General features: G+C 45.8%; 2 protein-coding genes across 4 annotated transcripts in view; both read right to left on the reverse strand.

Annotated features, from left to right (window-relative positions):
- The window catches only part of LOC139061254 (glycine receptor subunit alpha-3-like), a 293,459-nt gene that overhangs the window by 210,270 nt on the left and 56,560 nt on the right, over nucleotides 1-26,629 (reverse strand). The gene's annotated exons all lie outside the window — the stretch shown is intronic.
- LOC139046941 (dnaJ protein homolog 1-like) lies at nucleotides 16,681-17,989 on the reverse strand. Its single transcript, XM_070520870.1, has one exon. It carries the CDS (start codon nucleotides 17,890-17,892, stop codon nucleotides 16,807-16,809), a length of 1,086 nt encoding a protein of 361 aa, XP_070376971.1. The 5' UTR covers nucleotides 17,893-17,989; the 3' UTR covers nucleotides 16,681-16,806.

Genomic DNA, 26,629 nt, shown 5'->3' on the forward strand with positions numbered 1-26,629 from the left:
CGCGTGGTATCCAAGTGGGAAGCTTACAAGGACGCCAACGAAGCTTACATAGCAGCTAAAAAACTCGCCAAAAGTATGTTTCAAGAACACGCTTTGCCTACAATACTTACAGAAGACCCGAAAAAGTTTTGGCGCATCATAAACCCTTCCAAAGATGATACAATAACCTTAGCTGATTCTAGTGGATCAAAAATACCGGATGCTGAATGTCCCCGAACCCTAAACTCCATATTCTGCAGTAATTTCGTCCTGTGTCCTAATCCTGTGTTTCCCACCCTAAATAGCTGCAGTTACCCGGTCATGGATTTTATTAGGATCGAGCCACTTGGTGTAGAAAATGTAATTAAAAACCTAAAGATGTCGTCAAGCCCTGGTCCAGACCTGGTTACCCCAAAGTTTTTGAAAAACACTTCTGTTTACTCATCTTTATTACTTTCAAAAATATTCCAGCAATCTTTGGACACTCATCAGCTCCCTGCAGACTGGAAAATTGGGAAGGTGGTTCCACTTCACAAGTCCGGCGACAAATGCTCACCTCATAACTACCGCCCCATTTCCCTCACTAGCATTCCTTGTAAAGTACTCGAACATATCTTGTTTTCTCATTTAATTAAGCACTTGGATGATAACTCATTCTTCACACGTGCACAGCACGGTTTCCGCAAACATTTGTCCTGTGAAACACAACTGCTTTCGTTCACTCACGATCTTCATCTTATTCTTGATAAAGGTTCATGCGCAGACTGTGTTTTCTTTGACTTTGAAAAGGCTTTCGACAAGGTATGTCACAAACTACTCATTTTTAAGCTTAGTAAACTAAATCTTGACCCTAATCTGTTTGCATGGCTAGAGCACTTTCTTCTTAATCGATCCCAGTTCGTTGCATTTAATAACCACTTCTCCACATCTAGCCCTGTTGAATCTGGCGTTCCTCAAGGTTCAGTGTTAGGCCCTCTTCTTTTTTTGATTTATATTAACGATTTACCCAATGAAATTTCTTCTAACATTTATCTCTTTGCCGACGATTGCGTTATTCTTCGTGAAACCTCTGGCGCCGATGATGCTAACATTCTGCAAAACGACATTAACGCTATCTGTAACTGGTGCGACTTGTGGTTAATGAAACTAAACCCATATAAGTGCAAAACCATGCCTGTAACCCGCCGTGAACTTCCTCTTCCAACCTATTACCTTAGTAATACTGCCATGGAAGCAGTTACATCCTACAAATACCTAGGTGTCCATTTAACCTCTACTCTTTCTTGGTCTTTACACATCGACAGCGTAATCAATAAAAGTAACCGCATGTTAGGTTATATCCGCCGAAACTTCTCTTCCGCTCCGCAATCATTAAAGTTAATTTTATACAAGACGCTAATTAGGAGTAAAATGGAATACGCTTCGTCAATTTGGGACCCATATGCTGAGACGCTGATCCAGTCTCTCGAACGTGTCCAAAATAATGCCTCGCGTTTCATCCTGAGCAATTATAACCGCATGGCTAGCGTAACTTCCATGAAAAACATCCTCCAACTTCCACCACTTTCTGCTCGTCGCAAATGCTCTCGCCTGGCTTTGTTTCATAAAATATATTTCCATAATTCATATCTGCGCGATAATCTTATTTCATCCCCAACCTACATTTCTCCTCGCATTGATCATCATCACAAAGTTGGAGTTTTGCAGTGTCACACTAGAGCTTGTCAAGAGTCTTTTCTTCCTAGGACGTGTCAAGAATGGAACCACCTTCCCGCCGAGTTGATTGCAATTGAAGACCAAGCACAATTTCGTACGGCCATAATCAACACCATCGCTTCGGACGTCTCATGTGTATGACTACATCACTTGCTGCCTTCTTTGCTTTCTTTGTTATGTAACCTTTTTTTCCCCCACTCCCCTCTGTAATACCTTGTGGTCTTGAGGGTATAATAAATGAAATAAATGAAATCTGTATGCCTCGACATAGCAATCCGCTTAGGCTGTATGTTAAAAAAATGAGAACGGTGAAAGGTGGCATCGCAAGAAATACACATTAAGAGCCACAAGCACAAAACAAAATAGACACTATTGTCATCTACGTTATGGCATGAAAAAGGCCACTGCGATTGAGAAGCGAAAGAACACTATAGGACAAGCAAAGCTTCAACATAAATTTTTTTATGGTCTTTAAAACTCAGGAGCCTTGTTCTGGTTAAGTATATCAACACTCCCTACATAACTATATTATAATGATGTATGGCGATAGAAAAAAAAGCCCCTTAGCAGAAAATGCATTGTCCTGTTATGATTACCTCATATTTTGCTTTGAAGCCCAGTCAACTATGTTATAAACATACACACCCGCCTTTATTTGTACCTGCTTTACGTGCATAGTTTTTCAAAGCTTCGCTAGCTGGATAACAAAGTAAGGCGTGGTATGAACGCAAAAAGTTAGAAAAAAGACAGGGAGAACTCAGCGCGAGCGCTAACAAGTCTAATGTTTTTATTGCTTCGCGCAATATATAAGTTGAATGATTGAGATTACGTGCTTGGCACTTGACGTCAGCTTATGAAAGCACTGCTTAAGCAAGACGGACAAAGAAAGAAAGACATGGAGAAGGGGCCCTATAACGTAAAACTATTCCAATATATTTATATTCCAATTTCCTGACATCAAATTTGCGTAACCACCGGCGCTAGCACCGGGCGGTCACCCATAGGGTTGTCTGAACAGACCAATCAAACGCTCTCCTCGTTCATAGAAGGTCCCTTTTGTTTGCTTGAAAAACGAATAACATTGCCTACACTGAGCGGCTTGTTGTATCTAATTGGCTGACAGGAGGCGAGGAGAACGCTCAAGTGGAGAGGGATTCACTAGGGCAGAGCCAGTGCACTGAAAACCGACAACCGGATGAAGAGGGTGGTGCCGGCGTCTGCGATTGGTCGGCTTTCCCTTACTTAGCTTGTGGTGGGTGGTCGAAAATCGCGGCGGCATGCAACGCAAGCTTAAGAATGACGCTAAAATTGACCCTCATCAAAGAAGAGTTGGCGGAATGAGGTAGTAAACGTGCCGAAAGTGCCTGAAAACGTTACACGGTCACGCAAGAAGTTTTATTATACGCAAATACACCCATGCTCTCCGGCAGGTGCGAGTAGCCAGCGTCTCAGCGATCGGCGGCAACCATCTTTTATTCCTTTCGGAACGGGGCAGCCTGCGGCTATTCCGAAAAAAATTCTGTTTTGTTCGGCATATTAATGCATCTTTATCGCGTACACGTCACTTTGACGCGGTGAGTTCGTGCGGTTTTATGACGTCGCGTGACAGGCAGGTGAAGTGGGTGCAGCCCGAAAACTTTTTACCAATAGCCGAGGGCTAATGGCGAAAAGGGGTCGAATCAGAAATAACTGTTTTTCTTTTTTCTGTCAAATCATGCATAATCAGTGTGCACACATCATATCAGATGGGGAGGTATTGCGGTTTTCGTAACGCCGCGTCACAAACAGGTGAAGTGGGGGGTGGTCGAAAAAAGTTTTTGACCAATCGCGGAGGGCTGATAGCAGAATCGGAATAGAAAAGTTTGGAATAGTTTTACGTTATAGCGCCCAAGATTACTTTAAGTTAGCAGAAGAATAATACTCTTGCCAACGTGGCACAGGCACAGTTTAGTCGATGAGCCATGGTATTTCTATGCATGGGTAAAATGTTCGATAAGGCTAATAAAATACATGCTAGCAGTATACTAAAATTCACACCTGCAGCTTCCAATACTGTACATTTTCCTTTTTTGACATCTTCGCCATTTGATATGAACCTCCGTGCATTTCTCTTCCAAGAGTCCTGCCCTGAACACAAGTCCTTAGATGAATTTTAGGGTCTGAAAGGCGCAATATTATAACTAATGATGGCATAACTACGCCATTTTATCTGCGGAGCCAATTTTAATAGCTTCGTTAGTTGAGGACTGTGTTCTGCGTGCAAAATTATGGCCCAAGCTATCCATAAACTGTAGCCATCAGGCTTCTTCACTTTTTCACTTCTATTCTCAACGCCTAGCGCGGAAATTAAGCTAAGTCGCCTTCGGGTGGTACTAATTATTGTCGCGTGGGCGGTACTAAATACTGAAAAGAGCCGAAATATATAGTATCGCGTGATCGAAATTCACTGCTCCCAAACCCCGTTCTGTAAGACCAAATAAATGAAACGCGAACTCTTCCTTGCCACCAAAATTCTGCTTTGGACCACGGTATCGATAAGTCTTACCAGTACTCATGTACGGGGCAGAAACCTGGATGCTTACGAAAACGGTTCTACTTAAATTGAGGGCGACGCAACGAGCTATGGAAATAAGAATGATGGGTGTAACGTTAAGGGATAAGAAAAGAACAGATTGGGCGAGGGAACAAACGCGAGTCAATGACATCTTAGTTGAAATCAAGAAAAATAAATGGGCATGGCCAGGACATGTAACGAGGAGGGAAGATAACCGATTGTCATTAAGGGTTACGGACTGGATTCCCAGGGAAGGGAAGCGTAGCAGGGGGCGGCAGAAAATTAGGTGGGTAAATGAGATTAAGAAGTTTACAGGGACAACATGGCCACAATTAGTACATGACCGGGGTAGTTGGAGAAGTATGGGAGAGGGGACTACCCTGCAGGGGGCGTAACCAGGCTGATGATGACGGAGACCGATAAGTCTCGCGGGCTAAAAAAAAAAGAAACGTGGTGCCCCTCCACTCTGCGAAGAAGGATAACCAGCGAAGCTGTATTATTGTGATGACTATTGTGCTAAATATCTTGATTTATATAGATGTCGTTATATTGATTGAGTAAAGACACATGCACGTAACTTTGTGGTTGTTACCGTATTCTTTTATTTTCTCTCATTCGTTTCCACAGTGACCATAGCTTGGTGGTTGCTGTGGTACACCAACAAAGAGGTACTACAGAGGGCCCAGCCCGTCTGCAGCGTCGGCTGCAGGAGCAGCGAGAATGTGTGCCCCGACGGCGAGCAAATGCGACCGACGAGGAGCGGGCCGCGGCCGCGAAGTGCAAGCGTCGTGCCCGTCAGGACCTCGAGTGCACACACTTGCCGCAAAGCCACCGCCGCACGTTCACGCCGATGTCAACCACGCACGTCGCCGACGGTGCTCATGTCTTCGGCAAACCAACAGTCGATCACACACCCCACACGTGGTGCATACGGGTTGCCCGCAAACTCCCTCTCGAACGTCGCCGTCAACCTAGGGAAACTTTTCCAACGGATCGTAGCCACGTAGACGCCTTGAGTTTTCCAACTCACGGGTCCTGACGGGCGCAATGCTTGCGCTTGGAATTCGCGGCCCTGCTCCTCGGTGGGTCGTATTCGCCCGCCGTCGCGGCACATGTTTTCGCTGCTGCTGTAGCCGGCGCTCTAGGGAACTTCTGTACTTCATGGGCAAGAGAGCAGCTACGCGATGGTACCGACCCGTGGGCCGCTGTGCGTTTGGCAGAAGCGGTTTCTCCGTCTGTTTCCCGCTCACGCGTGCTTTTGTTCACGTCGGCGCTCTTTGAGGGCTCGTTCTCCTTGTTGAGTGCGAACTACGCGCTTCGTGCCCATAACACGTACGAAGTGCCACTGCTGATAACGTCGCAAGGGTGATGAGAATACGTCAGAAGAAAACACCGCACAACGACTGCTCCATGGGTAGACTATGACGTTTTATTTTCTCTGTCGATGCGACTGGATAGACGAACGCTGACAGTTTGAGAACCTAGCCACACACAGCTTGACAGTAAAAATAACCAGTGCACATCCCAAGGAAAATAAATTAGGCCCATCCCACCTGTTATGAAGCGACTATAGTCCGTGTTCATGTTGGAATAGATGAGGACATAATGTTATGTATATCGACTTGAGCAAGACCAACATTTGAGCGCATGACTAAACTTCTTCAAGAGCTCGAATTATGCCGAATGGTATACGATGCTTAAGTTTAAGGCTGCCGGTGAGGGCTATCGAATTTTCCCCTTAGGACTGTGCTGGTCACTGTTTTCTACAAGCATGCGTTTTTTTTTTAGAATTGAGCAATACACTCCTATTGTGTGACTTGTTTCAATTTACAAACATTCTCATTATAAGAAACGGCCAAATTTCTCCACGACTGCTTGAGAACGATGACTGCTTATATTGTGAGGTTGATCCTGTATACACTTGTGATCTCAACGCAAAGCTGATAAAAAATTATATTAGGTGATTTTACGTGCCAAAACGACGCTTTTTTTTTAAAGGCAGGCCGTACTGGAGAGCTCGGGAATAATTTAGACCACCTGGGGTTCCATAACGTGCACCCAAAACATGCACTGTAAACGAAAATAAACCCACCTGGGAGTTTTTAAGAGGTGATGTGCCCTAAAACATCCTCTCCTCAAGTATTTACTCCGACGTATGGGAGCAAACCAGCGCCATTCCCTCGTTTCACTCCGCTGGCTAGCTGCGGGAGTATTAGGGCGACATGACACGACTTTACTCCGCTTAAAAATCTTGTTCTCCCGTGAAATTCCGACAGGGAGTTTTAAAAAACTCCCCTCCGCCGAAAGAGGTTGATCACGTGGCGCTTCCCATGAGGCTGTGCGCCTCGCCAGCGACCAGGCGTATTCGCCGGAGTCGGCAGTGCTCATGGCTGACGGTTTGTTTACATTTGCGAAGTGTCGTTCCGTGACAGCGTTTCGTCAATTTGTTTCTTGTATATCCTTCCAGAAAGTGTTATAGGCATGCCTGAAGCTCGCTGTTTGTCAGCTTCAAGTACGTTAGCTCTGATCACTTTGCTGACAACGATGATTGCAAGAGCAACGTTTTCAAGTGCGGAAAAAGGCTTAGGTATACCTCGAAGCTGCTCACTGCGGCTCGTGATGTCGGCTCACGTTCTGACTGTGTTTTCGTGCTGCGTGACCCTGGATTGTGTTCTTCAGTACGTGAAATGCGACTTCTATGTCCTTTTGGGTACATGCTGACAACGTCCGGTGTAATGTTTGAAAGGACCGCGTAGCAATGGCAACATCAGCCACTGTTCGAGCGACGACGTCCGTGCTAATCGCACATGAATGGCGTACCCCAAGTTCGTTGCGGTGCTGTGTTGCCAGTGAGAAAGATCGGAGTGCAAGCAACTGTTTTTATGTATCTGCGAACGGATATTCTCACCCGAAGAAAAACGGTAGGACATAAGTATGCGTACTGTAAATAAAGCTTCTTATTGAGCGATGTGCATCGAATTGTTATCGCACATATAGGTTTTGGTCACGTCATTGCTTCCGATATTGCATTAACATTACGCTCTATTCGAGACACTGATTTAGACGCATGCCTGCTGGCTCCGAGTTTAAGGATTCACTCGACAGATCAGCGATGTAGCTCCTTTTCACAACCGAGAGATATTACTTGGACGCGGAGCAAGTAGTGCGGTGTATAATATGTACGACTGCGCATTTTTCGGTGTTACGTCGGCTGTCATGCTCACACGTAATAATTTGTTGCTGCGCTACCACTATATCGCAAAAATTTAATTTTGCTCTGAAGCAGACGCACTTACATTTTTCTTGCTTACTGTAACTAACGCACTACTTTTTGGCCGCGAACGCCGGCAGTGTGCGAAGTCGCTCCCGCACTCACAGAATGGCATGCTAATTGTGAAAATTTGCGCCATTAACTTGTTTCTCTCACTATTCTGAATTAACAGTATTGTGTAGATTGAGGTATTCTGTTAATATCAGAGAGGCACATCTCGCATAAACAAGCATGTGAGTCGTAATTCTGAAAGCAGCACAGCTGCTCCCCAGGCGGTTTCGAGGCACACAGTATCGTGGCTATATATACTGGCACCGTTGCTTCTTGAGTATCGCGTGTACGTGGAGTGTCTTTCAAATTTCTGCATTGGGCGTTTCTGAAACGTTTATGTATGTCATGATGTATGTGCTTTCATTGACTTGTTTCGTCGAATTTGACGCGGTCTCGTGTGCATATTTCGAAATTTGACCAACAGCCTCTGTATGTAAAGATGCATGCGCAAACTCACGCGATGCCTCTTTTTATACTCCCGTTGCACCTCAAAAAAACTCCGTCCATTGCAAAGCAAAAAAGAAGAAAAAAGACAGAAAAAAAGTCCCATAATTCCACGCAAGAATTCCGCTCGCACGGAGTAAAAATTCTACTCCGATCATACGGAGCATAATAAACTCCGAACCGGGGGGTCGCTAGAGGACAAGCGTTATACTCCCACCTCGGAGTTATTTCAGTTTACAGTGCACGGTCTAGGGACGTTCTTTTTTTCTATTTGGCTCAATTGGACACGCGGCCGCCGTGGCCGGGATTTGATCCCGCAATCTTGTACTGAGCAGCGTAACGCAATATCCCCTAAGCAACCGCGGCGAGCAGATGATAAAAGTATGTGTACGGCCGTTGTCCTGAGGTGACGGTGACGGCGTGCTCGGCATCAAATACTAATAGAACAGCCAACAACATGGCGTCGTCAAAGTTCTTCCATATTTGACACTTAGTTATCAATTCATTTAAAATAAAAGTTAACCTGAGTAAATCTCACTCAATGTACGAAAGCCTAACTTCGCCGCGTGTTTAGCCCTTGATTAGAGATTTCTTTTCTTGTCTGATATTGCGTTGCACCGGCTTCACTTTAAAGTCAGCCATGGTTCGATACAGCTGTGGCGGTGACATATGTTAGCGCGCACCCAACACGGCTCACGTGGTAGTGTTGAAGCGATGGTACGGCCATGGGACACAGGCGATCGACGAAGAATCATTACTATAAGGACTTCCAGCAAAGGCCCACTTACAGTCTTCAGAGGAACTTCAGTTCGGCCTAGCTGGTGTTTACTGCATATCATATTGACCGCAAATAAAGACGGGGACGCGTAAGAGGACACAAACACGACACGGGTGGTCACAAAAACGACGTACCGCCCGTGTCGTCCTTGTGTTCTTTTTCGCTGTCCCCCTGTTTATTTGCGGTCCATATGATATTCACTTACAGTCGGCGACAACCTAACAATGAAATGCTTATGCACGCGAACGCGAACATAATTTTCATATATCACAAAGAATTTCATTCGACCACAGGCCGAGTTTTTCTGAATGACCCCGCACTATCACACGTGGTTTGCGCAGTAAGGCGTAATTCGATTTACTTGATTTCCGACATCGTTCTGCATTTGCGGAAGCCCCACAAAACGTAGCTAGTGCTGTAGTAGACGAGACGTGCGAACCGACTTCACCACCGAGGTGGCCGCACGATGGATACTCCAAACATTCTTGCAATGAGGGGCCCTATGACGTAAAACTATTCCCACCTATTTTGGCTCGTATCTCCTGACGTCAAATTTACTTGATCGCTGATGCGAGTCTCGGGCGTTGAGCTGCAGCGTTGCCTAAACAGCCCAATCAAACGCTCTTCTCGGTCATTGGAAGCCATTTTGTTTGCTTTCAAAACAAACAGCGTTAGCTATGCACGGATACGATACGAAGAACTTTGTTAAAAGGATCTTGAGAAGCGCCGCCTCTTAGGACGACAACGCGGGCCGCTCCCACTTGGGCACAGTTAGGCCTAACCTAACCGCCGCATCGCAGGCTCTCTGGACGGTTCAAAGCTGCCGATAATATTCCGAGCTCATGATGGCCTAGTTCCATTTCTGTTCAATGATGTTCTTATCCTCTCGTAACGAGAGACATCGCCAGAGCATGCGTTTGAAATTGCATGTTCCCCTGCCTACATGAAGCGATTTATTTTATCTGATTAGCTGACAAAAGACGAGACGCACGCTCAAGTGGAGAGGGCTTCGATGGGGCCGAGACAGCGCAGTGAAATTAGATAACCGGATGAAAAGGGTGGTGCAGGCGCCTGCGATTGGCCCCCTACCTTTCAGATAGCTCGTAGTGGCTGGCCGAAAATTGCGGCGGCGTGCAATAAAAGGAAGCCGCAAAAAAGGATCGTCAACAAGAAAACGTTGGCATAGCGAGGTCGTATATGTGCTGAAAGAGCTCGATAACGTTTTAGTGCCACGCAGAAATGTTTATAATACGGAAATAAATGCGTGCTCACTTACAACGATTTCACCCAGCATTATAAGTTATTCAAGAGAACCATGCCACTACCGCACAAAGCACTCAATAAAGCACAAGAAGTCACGTACAGGCGCCTTCAGACGGGCACCTACCCTTGCCCGGCCTTCCTGCACAATATCTTTGCGGACGCGCACCCTAGCAATGCGTGTCGCTACTGTAAGGATATAACTAGCCTTGCTCACATGCTCGGGGCTGGCCCCCTGGCGCCGGGGGCCAGGACCACCCAGGGAGAGCGGGACCGAGCTCTACGCAGCTCGGACCTTGAAGCACAGCTCCAGGCTGTCCATCGGGCCTGCGACGTGGGCGGAGGGGCATGGCCTCTCTGTCCCGATGTGGGAGCGGCCCGCTGCGCCTAATCGCGCGCACCGACGGACCACAAGAAAGTTATTCATCCATCCATCAATGGCATCTGAGAGTAACGAGTGCGTTAGTGATCGGGCGGGTAGCCATGTTCTATTCCTTTCGGAACGGGACAGTCTTTCGCTATTCAGAAAAAAAAAATCTGCTTTGTTCGGCTTATTAATGCGCATGTAACGCGTATACATCAGGTTGACTCTGCGAGTTTTCGCGGTTTTGCGCCGTTGCATGACAGATGTGCGAAGCGGGCGGAGCCCAAGAACTTCTGACCAGAACCAGAGGGATAATAGTAAAAGGCCGTCGAATGACGAATTATAACTTTTTTGCTCGGTTTAGACATGCATATTCCGAGTGTACACGTCACATCTGATGGGGAGCTATTGCACTTTTCGTGATGTTGCATGATAGACAGGGGAAGTTGGGGGCAGCCCGAAATCTTTTCGACCGATCGTTGAGGGCTGACTGCAGAATTGGAATAGGAAAGTTTGGAATAGATTTACATTGTAGCACCCCAGCTCCCCAAAAGGTGCGTGCTACAACAAACTTCCTTACAACCTGTGCATTGATCTAAGTTTGTGCGCTGAGCAAGTGTTTGTCATTCGGTACCATTTCCCAGCGTTCTGGCCTGTCTGTAGGTGCAGCACCTCACCGACATTCCAAATCAAAATCCTTCCCTTGAGACGACGAATCCGGTGAACGCACGGTTGCTCGTGTTTGTGCAGTAGCTGTGCCTCGACGTGCTGCTGTCGCATTTCTTTTTTCATTTGCGCAAGCTGCCTTTGTAAGTGCGCAGCCCCTGTAAACTTCGGTGCTGGCGATACGGTAGTCGGAAGCAAGTTACAAGTTGACGGTAATAGCTCAGCCAATAAAGAAGCAGCGACCAACCCGTGTACTCACTATCAAAAAGGTCACATGTACTCTTAGTGCACTGCAGGCTACTAAATGTAACTATGCACGGAAAGCTCCATCCTCCGTTGGCTGTCGGCAGGTGCAAAAATTTCAGCGATACGTTATTGCGACTTGTTGAGCCAGAACGATGAGAATATCAGTGTACTGAAAATAGTACGCTTACTGTTGGTGATGACGGGAGAGCTGCGCTTGCAGCAATACACAGTTTACTGCATGCGCCAGTCAATTAGGTACGCTTATTTTTCCCGCATCATGGACCTTTTCGTATGGACGGCTATTTTCAGCGCCAAGATGTGTCTTGGTTTCATAGCTTTTAGGATAAAACCTGAACGCCTGGTAAAATATTACTGATGATCCTGATATTACTGTACAACCAGAGGTAATATTTTAGCTCGAAACAACGAGCTTTTACTATCCAATTAGCTTAGGAATCGTTTTAGGGCAGGTATTCTGTAAGAGTCCATCTAGTGGACTGTTCATTTCGGCCGCTGCTGATTGAATGGAGCTGTACGAGTGAGGAATATACGAGCGGCCCAAGCCAATCAGGAACGGCTGAAATGGACAGTCCACTAGGTGGACTCTTGCAGAGTAGCTCCCTAGCAGAGCATGGTCATGAGGCTGTCAGCGGTCTACAGCTGGTTCGACTCTCTCTCAGAGGGGAAGAGTAGGCGCATTGCATTTTTGTGGGAGCAGCTTACAGTGTATTCTAAGGTTGTTCTCCAATATATCACTTCCTATGGGGACAAAAGGTTGCTTCTACACACTCTTCAAAAGGACCGTACTAGTTACATGTGTCTACAGCAGTAAGGAATTCCCACAAAGCTTACTAAGATCCTAGTAACCGCTAGGAGTAACGGCGCAGGTTGTGGCATATAATGCGCAAAGAAATTGGTACATATGACTAGTACAGAGAGCTACATGTTACGAAGCGTATACAGTAATGGCACCGGTATAGTAGCATTTTCTGCATTTGCAACGGGATAGCCTAAAACTATTATATTTACATAATGAAATATTCGACAGTTTTTCTAATGTGCCATTACGACCGCCGCTAAGCAGCATTTGAGGCGTTAATCGTGAGTCAAGCTGTCCTTACGAACTTCACCGCAGTGCATCCGCGGATCCCTTGTATTAGTAATTAGCTAGTAACAGTTTTCAAACGGTCTGTGAAAGTCATAGTAACTTATTGTTAAAAAGAGCACGTACTAAGTTTGAATTAGTGAAGGCAGTAAGCCGCTAGCAAAGACGTCCTAATGGATGGTGAAATAATTAGCTGCACCGCCTACAGCTTTTTTCTCAGTGTGCCGCTTTATTTTTTTATATTTATGAGTTGCTGACATTCAAGCCCACCCCCGAGTTACCTTTTGTTAAGTGGTTCAGAGAACACATTGGTTAGACGGTCACGTATCTGTCTCTTCAAGTGCCTTCATTGGCTTTGTTGCATCCAGACAGAAAGGAAAATAGGCGGCTTGGAGAAAAAAATTCATGATAAGTTTACGGGCAAGTTTACAGGAAAATACACGAAAAATACCAACACTCATTTAGAGGTGCTTAAGTAAAACATCCACTTTTTTCTAGCTTTTTTCTTTAGTTTTACTGAAAGTGCATGCAGGGACTCACGCTTTCAGACTCTTGAAGTTTACAAGCGGGACCATTATTTTTACCTTCAGTCACCAGGCACCCACCGAATATGGTCCCACATATGGCACACTTAGTAAGCGTATCATGTTTCCAAATTGGTTCACTGACTGAATCGACCTTCAGTGGAACAAATAATCTAGAGCGTCCACTCATTTTCCGGTTGATCTTCTTGCCTCTGACGCTGCATCACATCCGTAATATCGTTCCAAGCGCGTTTCGATGAGTAAGCCGAAACATTGAACATGGTTATACAACAGCACAGCCAACAAAGTGGAACCTATTTGCAAATTCGAAGAGCACAACTGATGTATAGCGGGAGTACGAGTGCACCTACGTAAGGCCTCAACTGGAGCAGAGTGTAAGTTGAATTCTACGCCAGTTAAGTGAGGTTAGCCCAGCAGAAATAGATTGGTTTACTGCGAGATACTTCGCTCCAAGGAACTTTTGTTAGGAGAGCGCAAAAAAAAAGGGGGGGCTGTGTTTTTTCACTCCTTTGTTTCTATGACGTTTAAGTGGAGGACCAACGAAAGGTAAAGCTAGCCGTTCTCGGCAACGTGAGCCTGACCACACCGCTCTTAAGAAAGAGTACGTAGCGCGAAGCGGGCGCTCGAAATTAGGAGGCTCTCTATGCCACTGGAAATAAATGATCGGTGAATAAGTAATAACGGGCACCCTATTTGCATTGCACAAAGTGCGGGGCCATCTATGCTTTTTTTGTCAATGAAAACGTATTTGGATTTAATGTGAGAAGATAGGAAGGAAATTGTGCCCCAAGGGCAAGTTGCTCGAGGCCGCTGATGTTACTGGTTAGCAATACAGCGCCTCTTACCTAAACCTTATGCAGTGCAAAGTCTGAAGCTGCATCACAGTATTTGCACTTCGCGAAGGGTTCGCAATGCCAAAGACGCCGCTCTCAGTGCGATTTGCATGAGGGCAATATTTTTTAAAGAAAATGAAGCAAGTGCGCACTGGGTTTCTGAAAGCATCGAAAAGCCTGTAACCAGAGTGGTTAGCTGAATGCTAATTGCCGGCATCTTTAAATACTTGCGGTTCGTACGAATACTAACCAATGTTATTAGGTGTTTTTTATCGATCTCTTCGAAAACCGCTTTTTTTTTCTACTTCGGGTGCTCGTAAACGGAAACTGTCGCAATATTCCTGTGTACTTAGGCCTGGTTAACGCAGCTGCTGCGACAATGCTCTCGCGCAACCACCGCAGTCTTGAAAAACAGTCGCATTTATTGCGGGGCGACTTTGACGTGCGTGTCCAAGCCGAGTCTAAACACTCGGTACAGCAGCAACTTCTGTATACAAGTTTTGCCAAGCAGTCAACAGCGACCAAGATATATCGGTCGCCAGCTGCCTTAATTGATAAAGGAGCGATGCGATCTATTCCGACCTTATATGAAATACAGCCTCAGAAGGCCGAATAGGCGTAAGCAGCCAATATTTGCACCCTAGGAGCTTGTGCAGCAGTCACTGAGCATGTGCTGGTGGGCTAGTTGGTTAAGCACAATTACAAAAACGGCGCCGAATAAAACAACGCACGAAGAAAGGAGACACGAGACAAGCACGTAGGCGCCGGCAACAATGAGAGCAGCGACGAACGAAGGTTCGCGAGTGAAACAAGGAAAAGGGCTCACTGAACTAGAGATGAAGTCAGTGAGCATGTGCTGGTGGGCTAGGTGGTTAAGCATGATTACAAAGACAGCACCGAATAAAACAACACGAAGAAAGGAGACGCGAGACAAGCACGTAGGCGCCTACGTTCTTGTCTCGGGTCTCCTTTCTTCGTGTGTTGTTTTATTCGGCGCCATCTTTGTAATTATGCTGTAGGCAGAGTTCGTAGTTCACGACATTCGAGCGCACACTACTCTCCATTCTTTCGGGCACGAAAAGCGTACTTCCACAATAGGTAACGTGCATTGGTGACCGATGCGCCCTCCAGTGTGTCGTGCATAGCGGGCGCAATTTACGAACGCAGTGAGACGGGAATAACTAATAATTTGTTGTTTTCTCGCTGATTTTCCTTTCATTTACGGCGCTTTATAACGCGCCTCCTCGCATGAAAAAATTTAGAATTGTGCCCCACATCCTCGTGTGACTCCGCGATTGTTGACAAATCGGTGTCCTCCTCTTGTGCCTCGGATAGGTGCTGCTGAGAAAACAGTATCCAGCACTCGCTATTTCTAAGCGTGTCATCGCATCTATGATTTCCCGATAGAAGGTAAGCAACTCGGTTCAGAGCTACAGGGTGGTTTCGCACGCTGTAGTTATATTCTCGTAGTCTTATAGTCCACCAGGCGAACATAAGAAGCCAGCAAACAAAGAAATCAAGGACAACACAGTGGAAATTACTTTTGCTTACTAATTGAAATAAAGAAGTTATAAATTCATCAAACTGAAAGTGGATGAAAAAGCAACTTGCCGCAAAGTGGGGAACGATCCCACATCTTCGCATTACGCGTGCAAGAGCATCGCACGCATATATATATTTATACAAAAACTCTCAGATTACGGGGTTCGCGGCAGGCAGCTCGAATGATTTCGTTTATATTTAACCAACCGGTGTCAGTGTGTGTATATTGGCAGTTGTCATTCACCCTCACTCCTTATCAAATGTGGCGTTCCCCAAGGCGGTATTTTAGGTCCTCTTTTGTTTAATGTACATGTAAACGTTGTAGTGAATATTGATAGAAGCTCAAAATTTATTCTATATGCGAATTACAGCCCTAGTTGCTGTCTGGCCCTAATGAAAGCGATCTAGTGTCAGGATGTAGTCACGTACGTCCTTGGGAAACTACCATTTTCGTCCCATTCAGTTTTAAAGTTAACCCAGCTAAAGGAAAGATACTTTTTTTCCGTGCCCGAAATAAAGTAATTAACTTTGAACAGGATATATACTGGGACATACACAAAATTGAAATTGTCAATGAGCATAAAACTTCTGGCAGTATATTTAGCTTGTATTTCACTTGGCTTCCATCATTAACAACTTGCGTAAAAAACGTTCAATGCGTCCAGGAGCGCTGTCACGTTGTCGTGCCGTTATTTCAGTGCAAGCAAAATTACAAATCTATTCCGCACCGTTTGCTTTACATATTAACTATTGCAGTTTGGTATGGCTGGCTACTACGCAAAGAAATATCAGAAAGGTTTATTTATTACAAAAGAAAGTTATGCGTAACACTGCAAATATTCACTACTTATCTTCGTTAGAACATTATTTCCCATCATACAACATTATCAAAGTGCAGCGTATGTATTAATTTCCTGCTTTGCGCTCATTCTATATATCTTCACACATTTGAAGCATTTCATTACTTAAAATGAACTACTTCAAGAGTATAATGATATTCGCACATGTAGCAGTAACGTATGGCTAATGCCACGTTTCAGTAATTTCTATAAATTACAGTCCTTGAAACATAACCTTCCTTTAAACCTCAATTGTCAAAGATATAGTGACGCCCGCATTACATTACTACGCCAACATTTTTTTGTATTTCAAATATTTTGGCGTGCGTTCATATATGCTTCTTTTTTAAGGTATGGTTTCTCTAGTGCACGAATCTTTCATCAGCGGCCACCCGTATTTGTTGTAGAAAAGTAATTCACTGTCGTTTACTGTGAATTTGATATGTGAAGTTTAATACGATGTTGAGAACCAACATGGTACAAGGAATTCTTGAAACACAAAGAAATTTATTTCACTTTCTTTTTCGTTGCCGGTGGCGCGTGACTTGCAGATTTCATCGATTTCGCCATCGCTGCACCTGTTTGATCTTCTACCGGCATTGCACATCAGATTTCAGGCAACCGGGAACCGTACGTCGAATATGACAACAAGGTCTCCCCGCTTCGTTGGATCTTCAGAAGCAGGCAAGCCATGGCCGTGAATGCGTCTGATGGCACCAGACCGAATGACTCCTTTTAGCGGTAGCGAGATCTTGCTTGCAGTCAGCGTTGGAACCTCTATGTTCGCCCCCCAGTGAGTCTGTCCGATCGTGACCTTCGCAACATAATAAATGTCGACCCCTTCTCTCTTAAAAAATGGATGAGGCTTGTAGCGGATGACAAAGACGACGTTGCAGGGGGTGTTTTGCTGCGAATCGCCGCCTTCACACGTGAACGCCACCTTCGATCCCTCTGGCAAGCCAGGCTTCACGCTCACTTTGAGTAGCCTCTCTTCAACCCTTGAATTTCTGGCGTCTGCACTCCCCACGAGCCAGGTCGTTTTTATCTTCTTCTTGCAGCCCTGTAGAACTTCTTCCAGAGTCAGGTACAGATCTCGTTCAACAGGTGTGCTGTGCCTCTTCGGGGTTTGGCTTGTCGAGCCGTCACTACCGTACCTCACTGACCGCCGCGAGTTGGAAGCATGTGGCCCGCCATGCTTATTTTGTTCGAAATGACGTGCGCCTGAACCCGCTTGCATGGGATGCGTCGTGCCTTGGTAGTGCACGCTTCCAGAACTCTGATACGTCTGTGTACGGCTGAAAGAACTGTAAAACCGTCGAAATAAACTACCTTGACTGGAGCTTTGCTGAAAGCTGTAGCTGGCCCGAAAGGCCCACTGGTAGGAGCTGTCGGCGCAGAAGTTCCACGAGAAGTTTCTGCTATATCCGTAGCCGTGGCTAGCATAGGCGTCACCTGGCCAAAAGGGTCCGCTGTTTTCGCTGTTCCTCCTGTGGAAATGCCCGCCTCGCCAGTCGCTGACCTGCTTCTTCCCGCTGACAATCTCGTAAGCCTCACGGATCTCCTTGAACTTATCTTCAGCGTCCGGCGACTTGTTCTTGTCGGGGTGGTACTGGAGCGCGAGTTTTCTGTAAGCTTTCTTGATGCTGTCCTCGCTGGCGCCCTGGCTCAGGCCGAGCACCTTGTAGTAATCCTTCGCCATCTCTTGTTCAGGGCGTCGGTGCTTGGAGGCGGGAAACACTCGGCCCTCTTCCGCGACAAAGCAATTCTTCTTCGTCTTCTGCTTCGAACCGCTGTATAATAATCGTCCTCCATGCTTGAAATGTTTTTGACCGGAGTGCGAAAACACAGCAATGGGTGTGCAACAGAGAAGAATGCTTGTAATGCTGTAAAGTTTGCATCTCCCGCATACAGCAATGCATCCGTATTTTTGCAATAACTACCATGCATTCATTATTGTATTCCACTTTTTCGCCAACAGGAGCCTGTAGAGCAATGAGAAAGAAGTGAAAATAAAATACCAAAACAAAATCGAAAGTCGGTATTTTTCCATGCTTAGTACATTTTAGTGAGCTTAAGAGAAAGATTTAGCTCGGAAAGAACTTCCGTTTTTCTTCTTGAAATGCATGATAGTAAACGTCTTTATGACCAATGTGAATGCAGTTAGTGGGATTGGTGAAAAGTAAATTGTAATAATTTTGTGATTCAGAATTTAAATGTAAAATGTTCAATTCATAAAGCAAGTTTTTGACAATTGCGAAGTTTCAGAAAAGATCGACGCGAGTAGTTTATGTATCCCTAACTGCACAAAAAAAAGAAATATCGCAATAGTGTAAACTGTACCTGTTAGAGCATTTGAAGTGCACAAATGTGTCACGGAGTATACAACTTACGGGAGTGAATTCGAATGCTTACGAGTGTTTGGCGAAAGTCTAACTCACAAATAAGGGGTGATATTTCCGAACAGTATAACACCAATTTTGCCCGCTTCAAATGCGTCGTTTGGTGTGGCTTACAGAATTGTAACATCGCTTTTTATCGCAGCATTAGAGAGCCGTACAGCTTTATTTTACTGTGTCGAACCTTTGTAATGTTAGAAAATTCTTTCTGAACAACTATTAACCCAAATACGAAATCGGACAAAATCCATTTCATGATAACTGTGGATGGTGACAAGACTAGCACACAAGGAATGAAGGGACAAACCGTATTGCTGAAGACTACATAATCTGTACTTGTCATTATGAGATTTTATGGGGATAGCAATAATACGGACACTCCAGGCGCTTTTCTAGCATCGACGTGGTCATGAATTCTGAATAAAGTTCAGGCACGATAACATGGTTGGCGCGCGCCGTGTGCTGAATGTGCGAATGAAAGCTTGCGAGGCTCAGCCGACGATCGCGGCTGAATCTCGCAAGTCCAAGGAATGAAAGTGGGGAAGAAGCGTGACATCTTTTGTCGTGCGTTAGGCTCTGGGGGAGGGGAGTAGGGTTGGTGGGAGGGTGTTCTACTCGTGCTGCTGTTGCGTACGGTGCGGCCACGCGGGCGCCCCATCTTGAAAGCGATCTGCCATGTGGACAAAACGCGCCGGGTACTGGTAGCTTCGTATGCGCTGCGCTTTCGACGCTTATTTCGCGCTGAAGCGAGAGGTGGCATGAAGGTCAAATCGCTCGCTGCTGCCTCGCTTCCTCACTCCAGTGTTTTGACAACGAGTTACAGCGGTCATAGAGTGAGATGTACTCATGTCTATCTTTGCACGCATGGCACCTTCCTTGTTAATTTAGTTAGTAAGCGAATGTTCGCGTGCTTATGAGGCCGATAAAACTACTATCCTTACCTCGTATAGCTGTCTAGTAATTCGTCACTGCAATCCATGCTTCGTACTTAAGGAGGAATTGGGAGTTTCTTTATTACGCTAAACCAATGTACGACAGATTTATTCTTCATGACTCTTATCGGACGTGCGGACAGTCCCAAGTGGTGCAAATTCTGCCAAGCGTTAAACATTCTACAACATCTATTGTGTGAATGCATTCTCTTTGGGTCACAGATGAAGGCGCTGACGTTTACGCTGTCAAGCACTGCAAGACAAACATGATTTGAAAGGAGCAGGCCAGTGTATAGTAGTTCATGCCGATCTCCCTGGCCTTCTTGACATCTATTCTCCTCTCTTGCAATCGGCAAAATATTGTGTTAGTGCTCGGAATCTTATAAGGTGTTAGGCCAAGTCACCCTTGCGTCGCACAACGTGAAGTCAGAGCATTGACTGACGATCTTCCTGGTGTAGCGTGTAGTACGGGCTGTGGGCTCCAAGCACCAGGTCGGCTGACAGCATCCCAACATCTGGACACAGAGCGACCGATGTCCTCAAGCGCCACTAAAGTTGACGACAGGGAGTCCGAGAGTGGGTAAACAGCCGGTACTAATCGAGGGTTGAAGAGGAAGTTCCGAAATCAATGTTATTAAGGCGATTTTGCGGCTAGCTGGGCTACTAGGCGCAGTTTTGTGTTCTCTGGAGTGTGCTACGAGATCAACTGGTGCTTTCGTGTAAGGCGAGCAATAGTATGAGTGCGTGTGACCAGAGCTTGTGCGTTACGACAGCACAATGCTTTGTTTAGCCCTTTCTATAGATTTCGGGGTAGGTGCTAGGTAGTCGAATTTGGTGGTCCAAATTGGTGGGTGGATGTGACCTGTAAGAGGCGACAAGTAGAGGTGAATTTCACAAAAACGTCAAGACATCGGGCACGCGCACTGGCGTAGTGGGGTGCTTTTGTCGCCGAAGGCCAACTGACACAACTCTGACAGGCACTTGCTGTCCACATATAGCGACGTCTACATATACGCTTGTTGACGGCTCTGATTTCTAAAAAAGTACGCGTTGAAACACGAAACGCTATCTTAGTATCCTCGCTGCAACCAATATTTGTCGTGAAGTGGACGATTCATTTAATAAAGCGAGCAGCTTTCTCGAACCGTTGGCTCTTCTCTTACAGTGGCAATTTATTTCTTGAACCGTGGGCTCTTCGCTCACGGTGACAATTTATTTTATTCCGGCGAAGAAGCATTATAACATGTATCATCTGGGCCAATGCTGAAGGCGGTACAAAGCCGTACAGGGTCTACAAGGAGCATGGTACTGGAAGGAAACAAATCGGGAATATGGACCGATCCCGAATGTGTTGAAGCCTAACACGACGCCTCAAACTGCTAGTAACCAGGTGCGAGGACGAATAGAAACTTGCGCGCTCTCTCTTTTACACGTATTTGTTACGTGCCGTGACAAAGGCCCAAAACTGCAGTAAGAATTTATTCCTTTAATTCCAGAGTTTTTTGCCTTAAAGGAAACTGTCTGGTTTGCTCCTGCTCGGCCATGCGCGTTCTCTTGCTCGTGCTTGATGTGCTATAGGCAAGGTCGTCGATAGGAAGCAGGATGGTGACCGCCCTGCTGCTCTGTGAGTGTTCTTATACCCTTTCTAAGTAATCTCATCACGCAGTGCTGAATCCTAATATCGTCTTACCAGGTTAAGTGCTTTTTTATAGAGAATCCCTTTCCTGCCAAAAAATCTCAAAATTTGTTCTGTCTGTGACGATTTTTTTTGTTCATTGAAACATTTCCGCTGTCATTTAGGTGTAATTTTCACAGACGTGTGGGCTTTATTTAAAACGAATTTTCTGAAGTTTCAGTAATACAATTTCTTTAAACTGTCAGCGTTGCGTGTGGTTAAAGTAAAGTAATGACAACGAAATAGTTCCAGGATGTCCTACGAAGACGGACCGACGTTGTGAGCCGTCAAATAAAAGCAGCTCGCCTTAGAGGATCAAATTTGTTGGTTGAATGAATTGAGGCGTTCAAATGCAATGTAGATGCTATAAGGATGGGGCCCAGTAAGTGGGAGTAGCCTATCGTAGACCTCACAACTGAAGTTGCAAAGAGCTCCCACCAAGGCAGAAAATTGCCTCTCGCGTGCTCTCTGCTAAGCGAATCATTTCAAGGCGTCCCATCTACTGATTCCAGCATCTCCGCTACAAAAACAAAGATCGGGCCAGCATACGCTGTCATGTCGTGCAGCACTGGGCCGATTACTTTGGTGGATGGTACTGCGTCAGCATCCACCGTGCCCTCAAGCAATGCACTCGATTTCTGGCCACTACACGTTGTGCCATCGTCTCTAGAGGATATCAGGCTGCGAAACGTTTTGAACTTCTAAAACCATGTGTTTCCGATCTTGGCATCGTTCAGTGCTTCTTAGTGGACTTTCGTTATTTGCATTCCGCTTTTTCTGCCACTAGTTTCAAGACAGCGTTTCATTTTTCTGTTTTAATATTGTGTGTAGTTGTTTCAACGTGCACATCCAGCCTCGTTGTTTCTCGATGAGCATGTCCACATTCTGCTGTTCAAGGCAATATTTAGTTGATGTTTAAAGACGATGACATGAAAACTAACATGACGCCATTATTACATGACTAGTGAGGTAGCCATATGCATAAAATACGGCCATAAAGCAAAACTTTTATGCGAATATATTAACTTGTTACAAGTGATGGAATGTTGGCGCTGATAGAGCAACGCCGGATATTTTTGACTACTCCAATGTAACGTGAATATTGCGTTCCAAAGACCTACCAATCATGCGTTTGTTAGGAGAATTTCTGCGCGATGTGGAAAATTGTATGCAGGCACACCAGTGGAAAAACATTACAAAAACAAGACCTGACCGAACTATCGAGCGAACCCTTTCTTGTGATGGGTATTGATGCACGCCAGCGGGGCAGGCACGTCAGGCATGCCTACACGTCACAATGGAGAACAAAAACAGTGAAGTGGAATCGGTCACCTGAATTTTTGAGCGCACCGAGCCATTGACACCGCGTCTTCTGGTGACATAGTTAGGTGACCAGCTCTTCGGAGCTGTCAAACAGTCACAGTCCTGATTCGGGGGTAATGAATAGTCTTAAATTGCCATTCGCATTCGACGCACCACCACGAGAGCTAGTTGCTGAGAACGCACTGGCATGCGTCAGTAGCGGCAGCATGAATCGTAGCCTAAAGTATATTCTTATATACGACGCACATGCGCGCGCGTCATAATCAACTCACTTCGATATCTCGACTCCCCGTTATCGCTCGGCGCCTGGCGGCCGCACCGCGAACCAGAGAATCCAGGTTTAGGCTTGAAGAGAAACAAGTTCTCCTATTACAGCAAGCGCTGAAAATTTGTCTCGTATTACTCAAATCATTAGGATGCAGCCGTGCACAAGCCCGAAAATGGAAGCGAGAATGGTTGTGGAAAAACGTTTGATCTGTACTAGGTATTTGCGCGTGTCATGGTGATTGTAAGAAAGCAACGTATAATTTCATCCTTTCCTGAAAGAAGCCTACACAACGCGCATCTGAGAACGAAATAAACAATAAACTTGTACATCGGGAAAATGTCACTGAAGCGATACCGGTTTGTTCGAAACATTTCACTCGGGACGACCCCACTCTTCCCTGGACCATTGCTTACATTTTTTATTATTTTAAATAACTATTGGGCGTTTCAAATCGCGGAGTTTAGTTGCGCTTAGGCAGGTGCTTCAATAAATTTAGTGATACATGCTTCAGTTGTTTGTTTTTGTTAGCTTAGTAGCATTTTTAAGGGTTAGCGTTAACCGGTAGGAATATACCGCGCTAATGTGCTTTTGCTCGCAGGCACAGTAGCTGTGAATGATAACTAGCTCGGCAGGTCAGAAGTAGATAGTGGCACATGTTATGCCATGAGGCAATATATCGTTTTGACCTGCTCTAGTTTTGCGGTGTAAGCAGGTAACGCTGTTTTCTAACTTGCCGCGTTCAATTGTCAGTTCATATGCTAGGAAGAACTTTCGGACCAACCGCTGGCAGGCTTCGTTTTAGCTTTGTAGCATTCGACCCCAGCACTCCGCCGTTACGTGTCTTTCCTACCGCATTTAACCAGCTAAATTCCGTTACAATTGGTCCATTTCCTTTCCACGTCACGCATCTACGCTGACAGAAAGGGTTCGCTCAAAATACTCCATCCAGGTATGCCAGAAACCTGATGGAAGGAAGGCAATTTGGGATGACTGGTTCTTATTCATTTCTCACGTTCTCACGTTTCGCCCAGTTTTGAGCCTTCCTACGAGCGGCGGGTGTCTGCGTTGTTTTTACTTAGCACCGGCCCTAGATCTAATAATGCGTACTGAAAACCTGAAAAGGGCAAGCCATCAGCCGCAGACGATTTTCACACGCGCATCGGCGAACGAAAGGGAAGGTGCAGCTTGACTCTCAAAGGAAACTGTCATTTACTTTTCTTCACAAGACACTGAGCGGGTGGCCTTACAGCTTTTCGTCTTGTTCCATCAGTGCACAATACGTGCACTTAGCTCCTCAAAGAGCGATAGGCATTACTGCCTGTACATTGTGGGATGCTGTGCGATATACTGCGACACGCGCCGCAGCTCAGAGTGGGCCATCGAGGCCCAAAATGGTCAAGTATCTTACGTGTAACCGTGGAGCAACACAGCGCAAAATCGTTTGCATATTTCAGAGAGGTCCGCTACGCACAAAGAATTGCCTTCTTTAACCTCCGGCTCGCTTGAAAGGGTCGTAACAAAAGTCCAGCTCGCCGAGCAAGCCGGACTTTTACGCTCATGACGCGAATAATTCCGCGGTTTCGTAGCTAAAATCCATGGGACCGATCAAGACAAGGTGATCGATGGCACGGACCCTTTCGGCTTTGACGAAACACCTCGATTCGACTCCACAATCGCCAAACCTGAGCACACCACCAAATTATAGTGCAGCCATGGCCCTAGATATCGCAGCTCTCATTGTTTATTTTGACCTTGCTGCCAACACACGTAATGGTTCATGAAGTTGGTCACAATGATGCACCGCGATTGTGCGCTTGCGGATGCGGCTGTCTGTGCATGCGCGACAGTTGCTCTGTCAATGCGTGCCATCGGTGCAGTTGCGGCTGGTTGTAGTACAGGTACAGCGTCAAATCCAGTTTTAACGCGACAGCGTTAAGGAGCTCGTGTCGCAGAAAAGCTGGTGTCGTCGGTGTTGGCGTCGTCGGCGTTGGCCGTGAGCGATAAATCCCAGCAGGCACTTTATGAATAAAAAACAACTTGCAAGATGGGCTGGGTGGGAATCGAACCAGGGTCTCCGGAGTGTGAGACGGAGGCGCTACCTCTCAGCCACGAGCTCGATGCTTCAAAGCGGTACAAAAGCGTATCTTGTGCATGCGGTGTTCCCTTAGAAACGAGCTGTTTCTAAGACTCAGGCGTCCGTCGCTTGCTCAGGCGCACATTTAGTTGCCGCGCCGAACGCGGCGCTGCTCGACGCTCACCGCGTCCGATGTGGGGCGCGTAGTCGCTGCGCCGTAGCCCACTGTCTTACACCCCTTGGCGGGTCGACGGGAACGCTGTCGCGTTTTCTTTTCACTCTAGCTCAGAAAAGTCCGTGCTCACTTTTACTATTTTTACTTGCTGCGAAGTTGCACAAAATAAGTTTTTTCGCCATTTGCTGAGTGCTATAAGTTCTGCACTTTCTTTAAATATATGTTTTCTATTCAGAACAATAGTTACTAACGCCAGTTCACACCAACACAAAAAATACAAGGATGTTCAAGAACGTTTCTGTCCAGCAGGAATACTGAAGCTCGAGGTGCATTTAAACGCTATCGCTATAGTATCTCCACAGAATCCAGGAAAGCTGGAGACTCATATCAAGCGCGGTCGTCTCCTGATACCAAGGAAACAGGCCCAAAGCTTTTCAGGACGTTTCTGAACGGTAACTTTTCGTACAAATTGAGTAGCCATAATAATGCTAGCTTGTAATTATAACAGCATACCGATACCTGTCTCTTCCAAGAAATTTTAACAAGTTCTTCTATGAGTTATACACCTCGCTGTTGATGAATTTCACATAGCTATCGGCTGTGTTTCTAATCAATTCATCAAAACGTCTTCGCTTAATTCACTTGGGGCAGAAGTATTTCGTGCACTAAATTATTTAAAATATGTGCTCTTTGTGTACTATAAAAAGCCGAAAATCAGGCAAAATAAGCTTGTAACTAAGACCTTCACACTTATTTATGATGTATCCCGATGATGGCATTATACACAGGTATACATCATATACGAGGGTTGATACAGAAATAAGTTTCCCATAAATTTATAAATAAAAAACATTGTTTATTCTCATAGGAATTTAGATCATTGGAAAGATAAAACTTTCCTCTATTTTTCAACGTAATCGCCATCTTTTTCTACGCATTTTCATAGACAGTGCTCCAATTTCTGTACCAAATGTCGTAGAACTCGGCTGCCAACCCGCTGAGGAAGCGTTTCACCTCTTCGTTGATTTCTTCGTGGCTCCGAAAGCGTTGGCCCCTCAAATGTTCCTTTAACTTGGGGAACAAGGGATAATCACTAGGGACGAAGTCTGGAATGTACGGTAGGGAGAGGGGTACGACAGTTCATCCAAAGTTTGTCAAAAGTTTCTGGGTTTGACGGGAGACGTGAGATCGGGTGTTGTAGTGAAGCACTGTTACACCGGCTGCCAGTCGTCCCCGCCGGCGGTTCTAGGTAGTTCGCCTGAGCTTTATTAATGTTAAACACTAACTGTCTTAGTTGACTGTTATCCCATGTTCCATGAAATCGATCAGCAGTATCCCCTTACGATCCCAAAAAACACTGACCATGACTTCCCCAGAAGATGGAGGTTGAACTTTTTGGCACTGGTGAGTCTGCGTGATGCCACTGTTTGGATGTTTGTTTCGTTTCCGGAGTGAAATGAAACACCCACGTTTCGCCTCCCGTAAATATGGAGTCCAACAAACCTTCTTTATCTTCTTGACCCTTTTGAAGGAACTGGCGAGCACAGTCAAGGCGTTTCTCCTTGCGGTCAAATGTCACTGACCGCGGTATCC

Source organism: Dermacentor albipictus, chromosome 6 (genome assembly GCF_038994185.2).
Source record: "Dermacentor albipictus isolate Rhodes 1998 colony chromosome 6, USDA_Dalb.pri_finalv2, whole genome shotgun sequence".
Taxonomy (NCBI): Eukaryota; Metazoa; Arthropoda; class Arachnida; order Ixodida; family Ixodidae; genus Dermacentor; species Dermacentor albipictus.